The sequence below is a fragment of the Panulirus ornatus genome, chromosome 11, assembly GCF_036320965.1.
Source record: "Panulirus ornatus isolate Po-2019 chromosome 11, ASM3632096v1, whole genome shotgun sequence".
NCBI classification, from domain to species: domain Eukaryota; kingdom Metazoa; phylum Arthropoda; class Malacostraca; order Decapoda; family Palinuridae; genus Panulirus; species Panulirus ornatus.
In genome coordinates this window covers 33,757,560-33,777,934 of record NC_092234.1, presented here as the reverse complement: position 1 = coordinate 33,777,934, position 20,375 = coordinate 33,757,560, and the positions used below count along the sequence as shown (strand labels likewise).

Below are 20,375 nucleotides of genomic sequence, written 5' to 3'. Positions count from 1 at the left end.
CAGTAGTAATGGAAGAGGACTGCCCTACGTCATGTGGTGTCCGTTACACTATAGGTTGCCACAGTTCACTCCACTGCCGAGTAATGTAATTAACTTCTTATATCAGAATCTTCACGTGATACCGTTCTGGTTCGGTAAGCACTGCGGTCCTCACGTGGTACTGTCATGGCTCGTTATCTTAAGTACCGTAGTCTTGAGTTCCGAAGATTGAGAACAAAAACATGAGTCATAAATGTTCACGTAATGTACGATAACACTGACACAAAGACGTAATAAATGTTCACGTAATGTACGATAACACAGACACAAAGACGTAATACAAGATCCTCTGCAAGGACGAGGGTGACCAAAACAAAGGCAAGTGTCAGGCTGTTGACTGTACACTCCAACGATCACAGATTTGTTCTTGCGTACACAGTTCCTCCTCCAGGAGGCCGGTGTCATGCCTCGTAGCAGCAGAAGTTACTTCGTGTAACTAACAAAACATGTGTAGGAGTGACTACACATCTAATGCAACATTCACAATGAGACTGGAGCCTAGCTCATATCCGGCTCTCAGTGTGGCCTCAGGGCAAACTAACAACGTTTTGAGGGCTGTTCTTGGGACGCGTGGGTAAAATACTGATACAGCCAGACATACTGACTGTCCATCTCCCTACGGGAGGTAATTTGCTGCCACGGCGAGGATGTGGTGACACCCGCCCGACCTGACAATCGGTTACTGCTAGAGATGTCGCCTGGGTCGACCACCTCAAACAGATCCACGTGATACGGTTTAACCCGTGGCGCCTTTTCGTTAGACCTGCCATCGCTACAAAGTTATCATCAGCGTAAAAAAAAAAAAGACCCGAGAACCAATCCACTTATTAAGCGACGTAGAATGTAAACTCGCTCTGAATTCCAGGAGGACATGTTTTTAATTTCCATCACCCAGATTGGCGTCTCGTGCTCCCGGCGCTAACGCTGATGATGCAACTGTCAGTTGCCGCAAAAAATTATGTTTGCCATGTCAAATTGCTCACGACTTGAGACGATATCGAACCTTAATTGATTGGACGGGGGCTTTCAGATATCCGTGGTCACGAAAATAATTCTTACGAGGAGAAGCGTAAGATCCATAATGCCCTGAGGTTAGCACGAGGCATCATAACTATAGTCAGCTTTCTGACAACGGCACGAGGGGTCAGAATCCTCTGGCTTGTATTTCCTCGAGATGCGATTAATTCACCTGCTCTAATTTCACTGGGTTTAAAATTCTAATGAAGCTATTTGCCAGCTGATCATAGCGAGTGGGAATATTTACTCGGCCATGATTACCCAACAATGACGGGGAATTAACTCGGGGCAAAAATAGGTGGTTCAACTCCGTCTCAGCTGTCACTGTGGGTAGTGGCCAACTTATTTCATACTCCACCTATGTAATACCAGCTAAAGACTATATATATATATATATATATATATATATATATATATATATATATATATATATATATATATATATATATATATATATATAGCAACTTACTGGTATATTTCTCTCGTGTCTCCCCTGATGATGTGATTATTACACGAAAGTGCACTTGGGAACTTTTCGTGTTTCATTTTCCCCGAGGACTCATAGGAATATATATATATATATAGTTTTGATAATGGTGAAAAACTACCCTCAATTACATAGTCGTCTGTTATGATAAAACTGTCGGCACCTCTGAAATGATTCTTTCGAGAACACAGACAAACTCGTGATCACGGTGGGAGACTCATCGTTCAGAGGGACGGGGGGGGGGGGGGGGGGGGGGGGGGGGGGGGGGGGGGGGGGACGTCTCAAGCTAACCACATCAACGGCCTGGAATATTCCGTCGGTGGTTTAGTATTTCGTTCTGGAAAGCGAGATGATCAGCGGAGAAGTCAAGGACCTTGGAAATAATTTGGTGAGCGTCATGCCCATATGATGGCCCCTGGGGAGATGTCATTTCTTACGGTGATACACGATGACGTTAATCACTCCCAATGACACATGATAGTAGTTAGAAGAGGACGGTGGTACCCAGGCCATCTTGTGAACCAGGATGGTAGCAACCAGGCCATCTAGTGAACCACGATGGTAGCAACCAGACCATCTTGTGAACCACGATAGTAGCAACCAGGCCATCTTGTGAACCAGGATGGTAGCAACCAGACCATCTTGAGAACCAGGATGGTAGTAACCAGGCCATCTTGTGAACCAGGATGGTAGTAACCAGGCCATCTTGTGAACCAGGACGGTAGCAACCAGACCATCTTGAGAACCAGGATGGTAGCAACCAGACCATCTAGTGAACCACGATGGTAGTAACCAGGCCATCTAGTGAACCAGGACGGTAGCAACCAGACCATCTTGAGAACCAGGATGGTAGCAACCAGACCATCTAGTGAACCACGATGGTAGTAACCAGGCCATCTAGTGAACCAGGATGGTAGCAACCAGACCATCTTGAGAACCACGATGGTAGTAACCAGGCCATCTTGTGAACCAGGATGGTAGTAACCAGGCCATCTTGTGAACCAGGATGGTAGTAACCAGGCCATCTTGTGAACCAGGATGGTAGTAACCAGACCATCTAGTGAACCAGGATGGTAGTAACCAGACCATCTTGTGAACCAGGATGGTAGTAACCAGGCCATCTTGTGAACCAGGATGGTAGTAACCAGACCATCTAGTGAACCAGGATGGTAGTAACCAGACCATCTTGTGAACCAGGATGGTAGTAACCAGGCCATCTTGTGAACCAGGATGGTAGTAACCAGACCATCTAGTGAACCAGGATGGTAGTAACCAGGCCATCTTGTGAACCAGGACGGTAGTAACCAGGCCATCTAGTGAACCACGATGATAGCAACCAGACCATCTTGAGAACCAGGATGGTAGTAACCAGGCCATCTTGTGAACCAGGATGGTAGTAACCAGGCCATCTTGTGGACCAGGATGGTAGTAACCAGACCATCTAGTGAACCAGGATGGTAGCAACCAGGCCATCTTGTGAACCACGATGGTAGCAACCAGGCCATCTTGTGAACCAGGGTGGTAGTAACCAGGCCATCTTGTGAACCAGGATGGTAGTAACCAGGCCATCTTGTGAACCAGGATGGTAGTAACCAGGCCATCTAGTGAACCACAATGGTAGTAACCAGGCCATCTTGTGAACCACAATGGTAGTAACCAGGCCATCTTGTGAACCAGGGTGGTAGCAACCAGGCCATCTTGTGAACCACAATGGTAGTAACCAGGCCATCTGGTGGACAGGGATGGTAGTAACTATCAACCTAGTTCAGCGGGAGGTGTGGCAGCTACCAGGATGGTGATAACCAGGGCGCTCAGTAAAACTAGGACGCCTAGTGAACCAGGACAGCATTATTTAAAGCAAAGTGAAACTTATGATGCGATCAATGATGGTCGGCAAATATACCAAGTGATGTACAAAGCCAGTAACTTGACTGTTGGATGGTTCAAGATGGTAACAATAAGACCTCCAGTTGATCCAAGCAAGAAGTAATTAGATCATCAGGTGATCCAAGCAAGAAGTAATTAGACCATCAGGTGATCCAAGCAAACGGTAATTAGATCATCAGGTGAGTCACGCAAGCAGTAATCAGACCATCAGGTGATCCAAACAAGCAGTAACTACACCATCAGGTGATCCAAGCAAGCAGTAATTAGACCATCACATAAACCAAACAAGCAATAACTAGTTGACCAGGTAAACTAAGCAAGCAGTAAGTAGATCACCAGATGAACCAGGCAAGCAGTAGTTAGACCACCAGGTGACCCATGAGAGACGCGGTCACACACACACACACCACTACATGACCCAGAACTGCTGTGACTGGACCAGTGTGTGTGACTTAAAATAGTGAGTGAGTGGGAGGCGACCTACTAGCAGTAATTACATCATATAAACCAAGTTGCCCAGCTGAATTTACAGCCCATCAATTTTTTTTTCTGTGAGGATTAACACCTCGAAGCCAAGGTTTAGAGTGAGTGAAAGTTGGTTCTGGACCTGAGGAGGACTCACGTACCTGTGGAAGTGACGAGGTTCTGGAGGGAGGCGAGGGCGGAGAGGAGGTCGACGTGCCAGACCTTGACCCCAGCCACCAGCAGCCCACCCTGACGCTCTACCTCCACCGTTACCTGTAACAACACGACACACCTTACCATGGCTTGCAGCTTCTCTTGTTCATCTTTCCCTCAGTCTCTCTCGCTTAATTTCTTACACACATACAAACATCTGATACACAAGCGCACACGTTTTGCTCTTAACCCATACAAGGCTCATAGTCCTGATGAAATGTGATGAGGACGTGTGCCGATACACTATACATGCCTCTTGAAATACAGTTCATGTCGCTGGAGAGAGGTAATGTGCCAACGGTGTTGCAAAAAGCAAACAGGTAACAGGCATTAAACTACAGACCTGTCTCACTGACAAGTGCGGTCTGTCAGCTTTTGGAAAAGGCAATTAGAAATCAAATGGATGTCTTTCGACAAAAGAGAAAGTCCCTACGTCAGAAACGGCACGGGTTTAGGGGAAAGGAGGTCGTGTGGGGAATGAGAGAGTGAGCTCTGTCTTAGAAGGAAAGGTTTGGTGGGGTGTCTGTATCTGCACTGACAGAAAGCGTTTGACACCATCTCATGGGAGGCTGATTAAGAAGCTGGAATAAAAGGTTAACTCCATCTATGGATATATCACCAACGTGAAATTGAATAAGGATGTATGTCAGAAGAACCTTCTCTATATGGGTGTAGCTCACTAGCGGAGTACCACAGGACTCTGATTTAGGATCATTACTCTTCTTGATCTACGTAAATGACTTGCCTCTAGGTATGGGCCCCTATCTGAATATGTATCCAGATGATGCAAAGGTCATGAGAGTGAAAAGCGTGTGGAGGAATGCATCACCTTACAAGGGGACCTTGACAAACTCCAACACTGGTGTGATACACGGTTGATCATGTTCAACCCGAGTAAATGTAATGAGGATGGGTCCCAGTGAGAGATGGCCTCGATTCGATACTCAAGCAATGATCACGCTGCAGGAATCTGTGTGTGAGAAAGACTTGAAAGTCGTCCGAGTCCCATCTTAGGAGTTAAGGAGAACAGCTGTCTGTCTGCAAATAACAGAATAGGATTCATGGAAAAGGAATTATCCGGTAAGCTGTTCACATCATACATACGGTTACTGCTAGAATATGCTTCTCAAATTTGGTCACCGTACCTACAGAGGCACACAGAACTATGAAAGTCCAGAGGAAAGGAACAGAGTACCAGAATTAAGAGACCTAAATCACAGGGAATGACTAGAAGCTTTGAATTTGCTCTCCTTTGAATATAATAGAGTGAGAGGGTGATCTAATAACACCTTTTCAGTTTTTTAAATAAATCAATAATGAAAAGTGAACAATTCTTCGAGAGATGTAGTAGTAACACAACCAGAGAACAAAACATGAAATTCAGAATTTTTTTAAAAGATAAAATGATGTGAGGAAATACTTATATAGGATAAGCGTTATGAACGAACAGAAGGCAATGACTGAATACATGGTTAATGTAGAGAGCAGAGAAGTAATTCAAGATGTTGCATGGTTGAAAATGTCTAAGAAATGAGGCCCCACGAGTGTAAAACTCCCTCCCCGTACGGAACAAATACGAACTTACAGAAAACCAAACTTAAAAATATAAGTATACAAACATACACACACTAGAGAGACACCTGCGTACATACACACACATATATTCACATGTAAAGTCGTACGCATGACGCATGAACACTGCAGCCAACACCGAGAGTATCATGCGTGAGTGGTGAAGGGCGAGGGCTGGTGACAGGCACCTACAAGTCTGCGGTACATTATGCAAATGATTGGAAAGCAAGGATACTGACAACATCATTATGGTGGTCTAAACTACTCTAAGAAAAAAAAGAATTCTTTTACCTACGTTCCTTCCATGGCTGGTATTTACTAGTTCAGTATAACTCATATGCCACAACCCATAGGTGTCAGGGGTTACTTCTGTATAAACGTGGTGCCACTGGACCTCCTCCTGAAGGGTTACGTTATTCTGGGTAGTGCCCTTCACCCTGATGGTAATGGTGGTCATGGGACGGGCGCCCGTCACCGTGGCAGTACTGGTGGTCATGGGACGGGCGCCCGTCACCGTGGCGGTACTGGTGGTCATGGGACGGGCGCCCGTCACCGTGGCGGTACTGGTGGTCATGGGACGGGCGCCCGTCACCGTGGCGGTACTGGTGGTCATGGGACGGGCGCCCGTCACCGTGGCGGTACTGGTGGTCATGGGACGGGCGCCCGTCACCGTGGCAGTACTGGCGGTCATGGGACGGGCGCCCGTCACTAGCCTGCAGCCACCGTCTGCCCGCCGACCACGTACAACAACACTAAACGTTACAGAACGGAAAAATTTTACTGGTAAGAATTTATGCTGCACATACGCCTCTGTACTAGGTTAGGTTAGTCTCACTTCAGGCGTCTATGACACAACCTTTCTGTCATTACCATGATGAACACAGCATTTATGTACAGCAAAAATGAAATTGTAAAGAGGTTAATTTGACTTTGTTTTTCCTTACCAAGAGTTCTTCAGAGATGAATATATCTATCACATGGTAACTAATCTCGAGTAACGTATAGGGTTTGGCGCTCATTACGAATGACGAACCATTTTCATGAACCTTGTCAAACAATGTGGCCCCCAGAGTGTGTGTATGTGGGTGCGTGCCACAGAAAGCTACTAAGTAGATTCGTGTGGTATTCTGTCCGAGATATTCCTATCTCCAAAACGCATCAAAGGTTAACAAAAGGTTAATAACTCTCTGTTCTGGTTTCGCGTTCAGATGTACCCACAAGCGCGTTCTATCCTGTTCCATCCAGTGAGAGGCGCATTCCTGGTCCAGTCACCGCTGGCGTGTGTGGGGAGGAGACTGTGTTGTACTGATGAGTCTCACCTTTGCCCCGGAGAACGTCCCTTGCCAGCCCGACAGCTTGGGGCATTCTGGCGGGTCCTTCAGGAACAGCTGGCACGCTAGGTCCTCCCCGCCCACCTCATGCTCCCCCTCCTGCAAGTGTTGGCAACTACGTAACAATACAGACATTACACATCCTGTGATGCTGTGTTCATGGACATAATCTCATGTCTTCCACATGAAGCTACAAAAAACTTATGGTATCACCTTCGTCAGATTTAAGATTTTATGATAAAAAGTAGAGTCCCTGATATTTCAGAGTTCTACTGAAAGTTCGACACTATAAGAGAGGAATAGATACAAGAGTATATCTGTTGTCATATCTAGATTAAGAAAAAGTGATTAAAATACTCTGATATCTGATGCTTCTACGGTATAAGTCTACATCATGAAGTTCCAGTAAATAGGAATCATGAAATGAAATGTTAACTTGGACAACATAATCATGGAATATGACATCTAAGGTAAGGCATGTAGTACCTGAGGCAGGTCGCAGATCACCATGGACTCCGAGCACGACATGACCAGGTCCTTCAGCGTGACTCCTTGCGGCTCATCACTGCCTTTGTCGTCGACGGCTTGAGCATCGTTGGAGTTGTCGCTTGTGAGACCTATGTCCGCCAGCTTCTGACGGAGGTCTCCTCGTGCCAGGAACTTTCTGAACACGCTAAACTTCTTCTCTGGGGATTCTCTCCCACTCTCTCCTTCTTTCAGTTGGCTGTTCTCGTCGTCTTCAGCGTCAACAAGAACCCATGAGGCCTCGTCCACAGGGCTGTGAGATCTCTTTTTCTCCTCTTTCTCCCCTTCGGCTTGGACAGAATCATCTTCATCTTCGCCTTTCACAGAATCATCTCCATCGTCGTCCCTAGGAGCTTGGTCGTCATCATCAATCTTGTCTTTATCTGCGCTCTCCTTACCCGCAGCCTCCTCCCGATGATGCTGTACTGGTGTTGGAGATGGGGTAGGGGAAGACCTCTTTTCATCGTCCACGGCCGCTTCAGCTATTTCCTGCGCCAGGAGTTCGAGGTCTTGCGTAGCCTCCAGATGTGGTTCAGGACATATTGAGATTTCTAAGTTGCAAGAGTCGAGTCCATCGTTGTGGTCAGCCATGTCGTCTGCAAAAGAAAATTCCCAATATATAAGACATGAATGATACGCTGTGCATTATATACTCCCTGATATGTTTTTGATCGCATTTCTTTTAATAGTAAATGACAAGGCACGGGCCAAAACTACCTAATTAAAGGAAAACAGAAATTAATCGAGGCTCTGCAGATGTGTGCAGACCGGACTTTCAAAGGTAGGAAGGTTATAGGAAGAGGGAACGACAAAAGGAGGAAGTGAATTCCACGGCTTAGCCGTCAATCCCCAAGCGGTTAGTCGCCACACAGAAACTGCTGGAAGCATCAGCCTCGGGTTTAAGCTTTGAGGGAGAAAGGAAAACAGCAACACTGAGGCGTACAGAAAGGGAATGGTTCAAGAGAAGTGATGCTAGGGGAATTAACGAGACGGAAGGCTTTTGACTCCACTCTTGCCAACAGAGAGGTGGACGAAGAACTATCCCAGATATCTAAGCAGAACTCCACACTGGGATGAAGAACTATCCCAGATATGTAAGTAGAACTCCACACTGGGATGAAGAACTATCCCAGATATGTAAGTAGAACTCCACACTGGGATGAAGAACTATCCCAGATATCTAAGTAGAACTCCACACTGGGATGAAGAACTATCCCAGATATGTAAGTAGAACTCCACACTGGGACAAATATGATATGTAGATACGGAACAGCTCCCACCAGGCAAACCCAACGGAAAAATAATTACAACACCAATACAACACTTCTAGATTCTGGGATGTACTACTGGTCATGTGGGGTTTCCAGCAGATACTGGAGAATATGGTTATGCCCAACACATGCTATGATAGAGTTGAATTGGGATGTTTTGAAAGTGGATAGAGGGAAATGAATGACTCAGAAGATCAGGAGATAAAGAGGAAATTTACGTTTTAACATCAAATGTAACCAAGTTACTGTTTCCCCATTCTGAGATGTTGCACAGGTCCCATCCTCCACCCTTGCCCTGTCTTCACCTAAACCTTTACCTTACACTCTCAGTTCCGTCTACCTCCCCACCCTCCACCCATTTTCTCCACCTGACATTTTACCCTCCACTCTCAGCCCCTCACTGAAAAAGCCCAACACCCACCACCTTTGTCTAGCATTTAACCCTCCACCAACCGCCCCGTCTCCACCCGCGTACCCTCGACCCACCTGCCCGTCCTCCGTCTCAACCAGCCTCTTTACCCTCCACTCACCGCCCAGTCTCCGTCTCCACCCACCGCCCCCTAACCCCTCCTTTTACCAAGGCTTGCAGTCCTCTCCTGTCTCCTGGGATTTTCTATGAATGGTTTGTATTTTGAGTGTTATACACATATAATGAGGCGCTCTCGTGCTTCCATGGTGGGCGGCGCGCCTAGACAAGAGCGCCCCCTCGGTCCCTCCGCACAGGAGAGGACAAAAAGTGAGGAGCCGGTGGTGCTGGGCTGGAGAGGTGCATTATACCCGCGTCCCACTCCTGATCACAGCCGGCCGGGGCAGGGCAATAGCTGGACTCTGTTGTCACGGCCTCACACTGGCTGTTTGCTTAATGAAATCACATTTATAAGGGTCTCAACATGTGCAAAAGCGAGGCAGCACTCGAGTCAGCGCGAGAGTGCGCGTCTCTCCTTGGGCGCACTGACCCAGCGGCCCGATGCACCGGGACTTAACCCTTATGCCAAGGGGCTGCAAGCCTCACGCATCTGCCCCAACGCACGCGAAGATAAAGGAAATATGATGCTACATTACGGTGCAGGCAGCGACTGGCGACTTTGGTGCCGGGCGCAGAAGGAGGAGGCAACAGAGCGAGCGGCCCGAGTGACCGGCGGCCGGCAAGAAGGGGACAATCCCGTACTAGTTTACTTGACGAGTTTGCTTGGCAAGTTTACCTCCGAGTCTGGAGTACAATCGAGCACAATACCCTCGTCCCTCCTCACTAATTGGCTGTCCTGGAGCCCTTCCAGCGACCCAGTGATGCCAAACGCTCAGCACGACAATCTCTCCCTACTGGACATGTCTCCCGCACTTTGGTCAGGGGATTTTTCTCGCAAACTTTTATTCATTATGAAAATTCCATCATCATAAAAGACGGAACACATAAAAATATAAAATGGCTCTCGGAACCATATCTAAAGTAGAAAATAAATCAGAGAAAACTGGCTACTTTGCCGGAAGTCTGAAAAGGGGTCACCATGAACTGATGTCTCTAAAGACAAAAGTGGCCTTATTGTTCTTATTGTAGGTCAGACAAAGTTCAAAGACGCTGGAGTCCCCGTGAAGGACAAGTTCTGAGGGAGGAGGAGGAGGAGGAGGAGGAGGAGGAGGAGGAGGAGGAGGAGGAGGGATGGCTGTTAGAGGGTGAGAGGTGAGGGCGAGGCGGACACTCCTCGACCTTGTGTTAACGTTTATGGTATCTGGAGACAGTAACGTTACCAGACAGTCATAATGTTTTATTGCTGTATAAATGTACGTCTAACGGGTGGTCCACGCCACGTCTACTTCAACAGGTATCATCGTATATGAAGACCCAACCTCCTCCTGGGATGACCCGGATGACGTCATAATACACCAGAGATAAAAAATAAAAAAAAGCTGCATCGAAAGTGATAAAGTTGGCGTGAATACATTTCCCGCGCTAGCGAGGTAGCGTTAAGAACAGAGGACTGAGACTTAGAGAGAATATTCTCACTTGGCCCTCTTCTCTGTTCTCTCTTTTTTTCTTTTTTTTTGGAAGATCAAAAACGAGAGGGGAGGATTTCCAGCCGCCCGCTCCCTCCCCTTTTAGTCGCCGTCTACGACACGCAAGGAATACGTGGGAAGTATTCTTTCTCCCCTATCCCCAGGGACAAAGTAAATATAATATATGTGTAAGCGAGTGTGACCATTTTCATTTGTTTCCTGGCGCTACCTCGCTAACGTAGGAAACAGCGATCAAGTATAATAAACAATATATATATATATATATATATCTTCTTCTTTTAAACTATTCGCCATTTCCCGCGTTAGCGAGGTAGCATTAAGAACAGAGGACTGGGCCTTTGAGGGAATACCCTCACCTGGCCCAATTCTCTGTTCCTTCTTTTGGAAAATTAAAAAAAAAAAAAAACGAGAGGGGAGGATTTCCAGCCCCCCGCTCCCTCCCCTTTTAGTCGCCTTCTACGACACGCAGGGAATACGTGGGAAGTATTCTTAATCCCCTATCCCCAGGGATATATATATATATATATATATATATATATATATATATATATATATATATATATATATATATATATATATATATATATATATATATATATATATTTATTCTTTTTTTTTTTTTTTTTTTTTTTCTTGCTGTCTCCCGCGTTTGCGAGGTAGCGCAAGGAAACAGACAAAAGAAATGGCCCAACCCACCCCCATACACATGTATTATACATACATCCACACATGCAAATATACATACCTACACAGCTTTCCATGGTTTACCCCAGACGCTTCACATGCCCTGATTCAATCACGGACAGCACGTCACCCCGGTATACCAGATCGATCCAATTCACTCTATTCCTTGCCCCTCCTTTCACCTCCTGCTGTTCAGGCCAATCACACAAATATCTTTTTTTACTCCATCTTTTCACCTTCCAATTTGGTCTCCCACTTCTCGTTCCTCCTCCTCTGACACATATTCCTCTCTTTAGTCATTCTTTCCTCACTCTTTTTTCTCCATGTTGACACAAACCCCATTTCAAAACACCTGTTTGCTCCTCTCCAACCACATCTTTATATTACCACACATTTCTCTTACCCTTTCATTACTATTCGGTATTCAAAACACTCACACCACAACATTTGTCCTCAAACATCTTCATTTCCAGCACATCCACCCTCCTGCGCACACTATTATTCCCATATCCACGACTTGCAACCAGATATGATTGCTTGGAACAATATTCTTTCAAAATAAACCATTTTTTGCTTTCCAAGATATCGTTACGACTTCCAGGCATTCTTCAACGCTCCCTGAACATTAGCCCTCTCCCCCACCCTTATGATTGGACTTCGCTTCCATGGTTCCATCCTCTGCAGAACCACTCCAGATATCTAATACACTTCAATTCCTCCTGTTTTTCAGCCATTAAATTTACCGCCCGACTGACTTATCCCTTACCTACTGTACCTAATAACATTGCTCTTATTCACATTTACTCTCAGCTTTCTTCTTTCACACACTCTACCAAACTTCAAGTTCACAGCTTTGCAGTTTCCTCTCCCGAATCAGCCATCGCTCGATTGTATTCACAGCGAAACAACAATGACTCACATTCCTAAGCTTCCAAACAAAAAAAAATACCCTACTCTGCCTTAATAACCTTGCTCTATTCACATTTACTCTCACCTTTTTTCTTTCAAACACCTTTACCAAACTAAGTCACCAGCTCCTGCATTTCTCACCTGAATAAAGCCACCAGCGCTGTATCATCAGCGACAACAACTGACTCACTTCCCGCTCTTCAATCCACAACAGACTCATACTTGCCTCTATTTCCAAGACTCTTGCATTCACCTCCCTAAACAACCCCATCCATGAACAAAATATAACAACAGTGGAGACATCACCGCACCCCTGCCGCAAGAAAAAGGTAAAACTATCAATACTTACTGGGGAAAGCAAACAATATCTAAATTGTATTTATTACTCAAACATTCAGTGAGAACCAATCAATTTCCTCTTTCCTACAGTAACTTGCCTTGCAACCTCAGACAAAAACTTTTCAATGCTTCTAAACATACTAACTCCCAAACCATCTTTTCTTAAATACCTTCTCAGAGCATCTCTATCAACTCTTTTCATATGGCCTCCTCCAAGTGACTTATGTGCTTCATTACAAATACCATTTCTTTTTAAGTATTTCTCAACTAAAGTTTTCAAAGCAAACACTGATCCATACATTCATCCTCTAACACTTCTGAAACCACACTGCTCTTCCCCAATCTGATGTCTGTACAGCACTTCCCCTCTTATCATACCATCCCATACAATTTTCTAGGAATCTCAAGAAACTTATCCATCTGTAATTCCGAGCATCACTCTTATCCCCTTTGACTTTGTACCAATGGCACTATGCAGCATGTCGCCAGGCCTCATTGACCTCCAACTTGAGTATATATACATTAAATAACTTACCAAACAGTCAACAATACAGTCACCCCTTTTTCCATAAATTCCACTGCATAATACCATACAAAACCCGCTGCCTTGCCGGCTTTATCTTCCGCAAAGCTTTTACTCCTCTTCCCGTTTACCAAATTCTTCTCCCTAACCCTCACAATTTGCTCACAACTCGACAAAACACCCTATATCTGCACTATTTCATCCAAACATAATCACAAGCCTTCAAAATACTCACGCCATTCCTACATCAACCCTCTACTTATTTTCACATCCCCATTAGCCCCTGGGGATAGATGAGTCGAAAGAATACTTCCCATGTCTTCCCTGCGTGTTTTTGGTAAAAAGGCGGGACTAAAAGATGAGGGCAATAGGGGCTCGAAAGTTTCTCCCCACTGTTTTTACATTTCCAAAGAAGAAATAAGAAATGGGGGTCAACTGAGGATTTCCCCTCTTTGGGCTCACGTTCCTTCTGTTCTTTAAAGCCACCCCCCCCCACGTTAGCACAGAAAATGGGAATTTATGACTGATTAATATACATACATACATACATACAATACATAAATTTATATATATATATATTATATATATATATTTTAAATATATTAATATATATATATATAATATAAATATTATATATATATATAATATATACTATATATTTATATATAATATATATATAATATATATATTTATTATAATAATTTATATATATTTTATATCTCCCTGGGGATTAGGGGAGAAAAAGAAGACTGGGTGAATTTACATTATTCCCTACTATTCCTGAATGTCGTACATTTGAGGCACTCGAAGGGGGGGGCCGCGCGACGAGAACGGGCCTGGCTGAAAAAAGGGTGATAGTGGAACATAGCTTGATGAGCTGGGTGGAGTTGGGAGTAATGGTGGTAATTCAGTCATTCCCGACATTAATTTTCAAAGAAGGAAACATGAGAAGGGGGCCAGGTGAGGGATTTTCCCTCTAAAACCTCAAGTCTTGCTCTTTACTATACCTCGCAAACGCGGGAAATGGCTAATATACGCATACATACATACTTTTATATATATATATTATATATATATTACATATATATAGTATATATATATATTTTTTATTATTTTAACTATATTTATACCGAATAATGTGTATATGAACCGCACTCTCATAGAAACATACAAACTCCAACACCAGGATCGAACCTGGGACTACTTTGCAGAGGGCAGGCATGCTAACCGCATAGGCTAAGACTGTAGATTAGGAAAAAATATTTCGGGGAATACTAAGTTATGAATACCCTTCTCGTCTAACAATGGCGAGCCGTGTTAACGGGGTCTATCGGTTGTTTCCGATAACAGAAAACATAGCCAGTGATAGCGTTTTACCGTACCTGACTGACAACTCGGAGTTTTTGGAATAGATTAAAGTGTATATGAACGCCGCACCTTCATAGAACATACAAGCTCCAACAGCCAGGATCGAACCTGGGACCCCGTGTGCAAGAGGTTCGGTAATAACGTATCAGCAGGCTATCGGTTCTTTTCGGAATACAACGATAGACCCCGGTTGCCTCACACCATTGTGAGACGAAGGGGTATTCAGAGTACTTAGTTTTTCTATTTGTTGTTTCCTTTATATAGTCCCTTAGCCCTTGGAGGTTAGATGCCTGCCTCTTGCACTCACATAGGGGGTATGGTCCCTTAGAGGGTTAACTGGAGTAAGGTTTTATTTTTTCATCGAAGATCTCTGGCCTGTTGGTGCTTTTGTTTTGATGTTCTATGAAGATCTATTATTATATATTATATATAATTATATATATATATATATATATATATATATATATATATTTATTTATATATAATCATAAAAAACCAAGGACTCTTTTATGGGGTTTTATGCTGTTCGAGGTTCGTTTCCACAAAGGAACGGGAAAATAATGGACTCCTTTGGAGCAAGAAGGCCCAGCACATCACGTTTTTTCCGTACTGCTAACAGATTGATTTCTTTTCCCTGGATGGTGCACGGTTCATCATAGTGATATATATATATATTATATTTATATATATATATATATATATATATTATATATATATACTTATAGATTATATTTTTTATTATTCTTTGTCGCTGGTCTCCCGCGGTTTGCGAGGGTGGTAGCGCAAGGAAACAGTCGAAAAAAGTAATGGCCCAAAAACCCCCCCCCCCCCCCATACAATCGTATATACAATAAGTCCACACACGCAAATAGACTTACCTACACAGCTTTCCTTGGTTTACCCTGTACGCTTCACATGCCTTGATTCAAATTCCAACTGACAGAACGTCTCAACCCGTATACCACCATCGCTCCTTTTCACTCTATTCCTTGCCTCCTTTTACCCTCCTGCTGTTTCAGGCCCAACGATCACTACCAAAATCTTTTTCTCTCCATCTTTCCACCTCCATTTGGTCTCCCTCTTCTCCTCGTCCCTCCACCTCCGACACAATATTCCTCTTGGTCAATCTTTCCTCACTCTTTCTCTCCATGTGCCCAAACCATTTCAAAACACTCTCTTCTGCTCTCTCAACCACGCTCTTTTTATTTCCACACATCTCTCTTACCCTTACGTTACTTACTCGATCAAACCACCTCACACCACACATTGTCCTCAAACATCTCATTTTCAGCACATCCATCCTCCTGCGCACAACTCTATCCATAGCCCACGCCTCGCAACCATACAACTTTGGTGGAACCACTATTCCTTCAAACATACCCATTTTTGCTTTCCGAGATAATGTTCTCGACTTCCACACATTCTTCCAGGCTCCCAGGATTTTCGCCCCCTCCCCCACCCTATGATCCACTTCCGCTTCCATGGTTCCATCCGCTGCCAGATCCACTCCCAGATATCTAAAACACTTTACTTCCTCCAGTTTTGCTCTATTCAAACTTACCTCCCAATTGACTTGACCCTCAACCCTACTGTACCTAATAACCTTGCTCTTACTCACATTAACTCTTACCTTTCTTCTTTCACACACTTTACCAAACTCAGTCACCAGCTTCTGCAGTTTCTCACATGAATCAGCCACCAGCGATGTATCATCAGCGAACAACAACTGACTCACTTCCCAAGCTCTCTCATCCACAACAGACTTCATACTTGCCCCTCTTTCCAAAACTCTTGCATTCACCTCCCTAACAACACCATCCATAAACAAATTAAACAACCATGGAGACATCACACACCCCTGCCGCAAACCTACATTCACTGAGAACCAATCACTTTCCTCTCTTCCTACACGTACACATGCCTTACATCCTCGATAAAAACTTATATATATATATATATATATCTTTTTTTCATTATACTTAACCGCCGTCTCCCGTATTAGGGAGGCAGCGCAAGGAAACAGACGAAAGAATGGCCTAACCCACCCGCATACACATGTATATAAATATACATCAGAAGTGGAGGCAACAAGAAAGAGGAGACTAAATTGGAGGTGGAAGGATGGAGTGAAAAAGATTTTGAGCGATCGGGGCCTGAACATGCAGGAGGGTGAAAGGCGTGCAAGGGAGAGAGTGAATTGGAACAATATGGTATACTGTGGTCGACGTGTTGTCATTGGATTGAAAGAGGGCATATGAAGCATCCAGGGTAAACCATGGAAAGCTCCCAGGGGCCTGGTTGAGGACAGGTAGCGGTGGTCTCGGTGCATTACAAACGACAGAGAATGGATGTGAGCAGATGGGGCCTTCCTTTGTTCATGACACTACTTCGCTAACGCAATACCGGCGACAAGTATCAATATATATATATATATATATATATATATATATATATATTATATATATATATATATATATATATATATATATATATATATATATATATATATATATTTCATCCCTGGGGATAGGGGAGAAAGAATACTTCCCACGTATTCCCTGCGTGTCATAGAAGGCGACTAAAAGGGGAGGGAGCGGGGGGCTGGAAATCCTCCCCTCTTGTTTTTTTTTTTTTAATTTTCCAAAAGAAGGAACAGAGAAGGGGGCCAGGTGAGGATATTCCCTCAGAGGCCCAGTCCTCTGTTCTTAACACTACCTTGCTAACGTGGGAAATGGCGAATAGTTTGAAAGAAAAGAAAGATATATATATATATATATATATATATATATATATATATATATATATATATATATATATATATATATATATATATATATAGACAGATAGATAGATATTAACCGAACTTACATATCGTAGCTCCTGCAAAAGATACCATGTCGGTCAATACCTGAAAAGCGTTGCGCACTGGCGCAGTCACGCACAAGGAAAAGGTAAAATGGAATAGCCTAACCATCGTGGTGTAATGCGTCCCACATATCCCACAGGCCCGGTTTGCACACCTACACAGGGCAGCCGGTCCACAGTTAACCAATGTGTGTCGATATGTGGGTGGGTACCCGGATTTGCTATGATATAAATAGATCAATTAAATGAATAAATATAGAAATCTTTTCTACACATGATCGCCATTTCCTACGTCAGTGAGGAGGCGTCAAGAACAGTATGGAAAGAAAAAAAATTTGAGTATCGGGGCCTGAACATCTAGAAGGGTGAAAAGCGTGCACGGAATAGAGTGAATTGGAACGATGTGTTACACTGGGGTCGACGTGATGTGAGTGGACTGAGCCGGGGAATGTGAAACGTCTCAGGTAAACCATGGAAAGGTCTGTGGGGCCTTGATGTGGATAGGGAGCTGTGGTTTCGGTGCATTACACATGACAGCTAGAGAATGTGAGCAGATGTGGCCTTTTTTTCGTTTGTTTCTTGACGCTACCTCGCTGACGCGGGGGGTGGCGATGCTGCTTCCTGTTGGGCGGAGTGACGCCGAGAATATATACATATATATATATATATATATATATATATATATATATATATATATATATATATATATATATATATATATATATATATTTATATGTGTGTGTGTGTGTGTGTGTGTGTGTGTGTGTGTGTGTGTGTGTGTGTGTGTGAGTAGATGGGTCTTTCTTCGTCTGTTTCCTGCCGCTACATATACATTTTATCGACAACCTCTGCAGGGGGAGAAACAGCTGGGTTGACTATGGTCCAACTGCCGCAACCAGGATTCATCCCTGTGCGCTTGAACTCGACACACACTCACATAAAACACAGACGGATTAACAAGACCATGTGGTAGCCAGTGTTGTCATATCTGTCTAACCTGTATGATGGTTTCGTATTACTGACGTATATCTGATGTATTGGGAATGTTATAACTTGAGGGTAAAAGTATACATTATCACTAGAGCCACTGTGAGGGGGGAAGGCTACTGACTGTGGCAGACCGGCGGAGTTACGAGCGATAGTGGGATGTGAGGTCATCAGGGAGGATGACCCGCCTTAAACCCGCCGTCACATCCCTCCTGCTGGGGAGGTGGATGCCCATTATGGGCACTCTTGTAAGACGGTTGAGCCAGTGAGGAGCAAATTAACATATTGTAAGAATAATGTATGGAACTGGTGCGTAAAAGACTCCTTGGCACGTATCATAAGGGACATGTCCTCGTCCATAGCAGGTCTTACACAGGATTAAGTCGAGTGCAAAAGTTTACTATTTACGGTGCTCAAATAAGAACATACATTAAGACAGTTTCAAACGATGTCACCACGAAAATGTATCGAGTGTGGAAAAGTCACCAAGTGACGTCGTGATGTAATTAATCACGAAAACTGAAATAATCGCCTTAGCGACCCAACATGCGCATTCCATGTCACGCAGTACACAGATGAGATTAGGGTCAGTGAATATCCTATCCTCTTGGAGACAATGACCCAGCCCGGGGGAATCAGCATTCAGCATCCGCGAGAATCCCGGGCACCAGTTTGGGTCGAGCATCTGTAGGGCACCAGTCAGGGTGCCAGATATGGAGTCTTGATTGTGTAACGACCGACTCTGTCTGTGTGCAGCGCCGAGGACGTGCTTGACCCAGCAGGCGCGGTACGGCGCGCCGCTGCGTGAAATGCGAGCACGGACCGACCTGACGTGGAGGACGAAGGTCCATCCCTTGGCCACAGACACACTCATGTCTAGAGACCCGGCTGAAGTCCAGCTCCTCAAAATCCAGCTAAGAACATATGTTAACAATTGATATCACTTGGGTGAAGTTCTGCCACGAGTGAATAAGCAGAGCCGCTTGTCAATATCATGTTGTGCGGCGGGAACTACAGTACACTGTGTAACATGTCAGTCGGTTAAGGGCACTGACAAGAATTGTTAATTGTGAATTAGTATGTTTAGTTCCTATGAGCAGTTGTATTAGGATGCATGCTACATTAATTCTGATACTGTGAGTAGCCTTAGTTGTTCAATGTAATAATGTCCGCGGTCCCATGCATGATGACTGATCATGTTAGCAGTGTTCTAACCAGTTAGATGTTAAGATATCCCAGTGACTGCGTACACAGACACATATCACTGTCATATTATGTGGATCCATGTCATTCTATTTAGGTATTAAATGTAAAAAGGTTGTTGGTTTTTCCTTAACCTATAGAAAACTGAGTAGTTAAATTATGCTTAGCAGTCCATTGGCCTAGTTGGGTCATTAATGTCTGAATTAAGGGGTTTTACTTAAACCATGGCTATGGACCCCAATGGTAATCTCACCTGAACATTATCAACCAGCAAACAATAATCTGTACTAAGTACTACTAGTAATAACGCAGCAGCACTATCTTGTAAACTATTTTTTCTTCTTTTTTTGAGCCCTTATATATATATATATATATATATATATATATATATATATATATATATATATATATATATATATATATATATATATATATATATTATACTTTCTCGCTGTCTCCCGCGTTAGCGAGGTAGCGCAAGGAAACAGACGAAAGAATGGCCCAACCCACCCAGAGACACATGTAAATACATACACGTCCACACACAGCACATATACATATCTATACCTCTCCACGTATACATATATATACACACAGACATATACATATATACACATGTACATAATTCATACTGTCTGCCCTAATTCATTCCCGTCGCCACCCCGCCACACAAGAAA

At 44.0% G+C, this 20,375-nt stretch overlaps 1 protein-coding gene across 2 annotated transcripts in view; it reads right to left on the bottom strand.

Moving 5' to 3' along the window:
- LOC139751389 (uncharacterized) overlaps nt 1–20,375 on the bottom strand; it is a 56,811-nt gene that overhangs the window by 18,466 nt on the left and 17,970 nt on the right. For both annotated transcript variants that reach the window (XM_071666765.1, XM_071666766.1), the window contains exons 2-4: nt 7,498–8,132; nt 7,000–7,110; nt 4,057–4,168 (exon numbers count right to left, since the gene is read on the bottom strand). In XM_071666765.1, coding sequence (XP_071522866.1) covers nt 4,057–4,168; nt 7,000–7,110; nt 7,498–8,127 — 853 coding nt within the window. In that variant the 5' untranslated portion in view covers nt 8,128–8,132. The remainder of the gene's footprint in view (nt 1–4,056; nt 4,169–6,999; nt 7,111–7,497; nt 8,133–20,375) is intronic.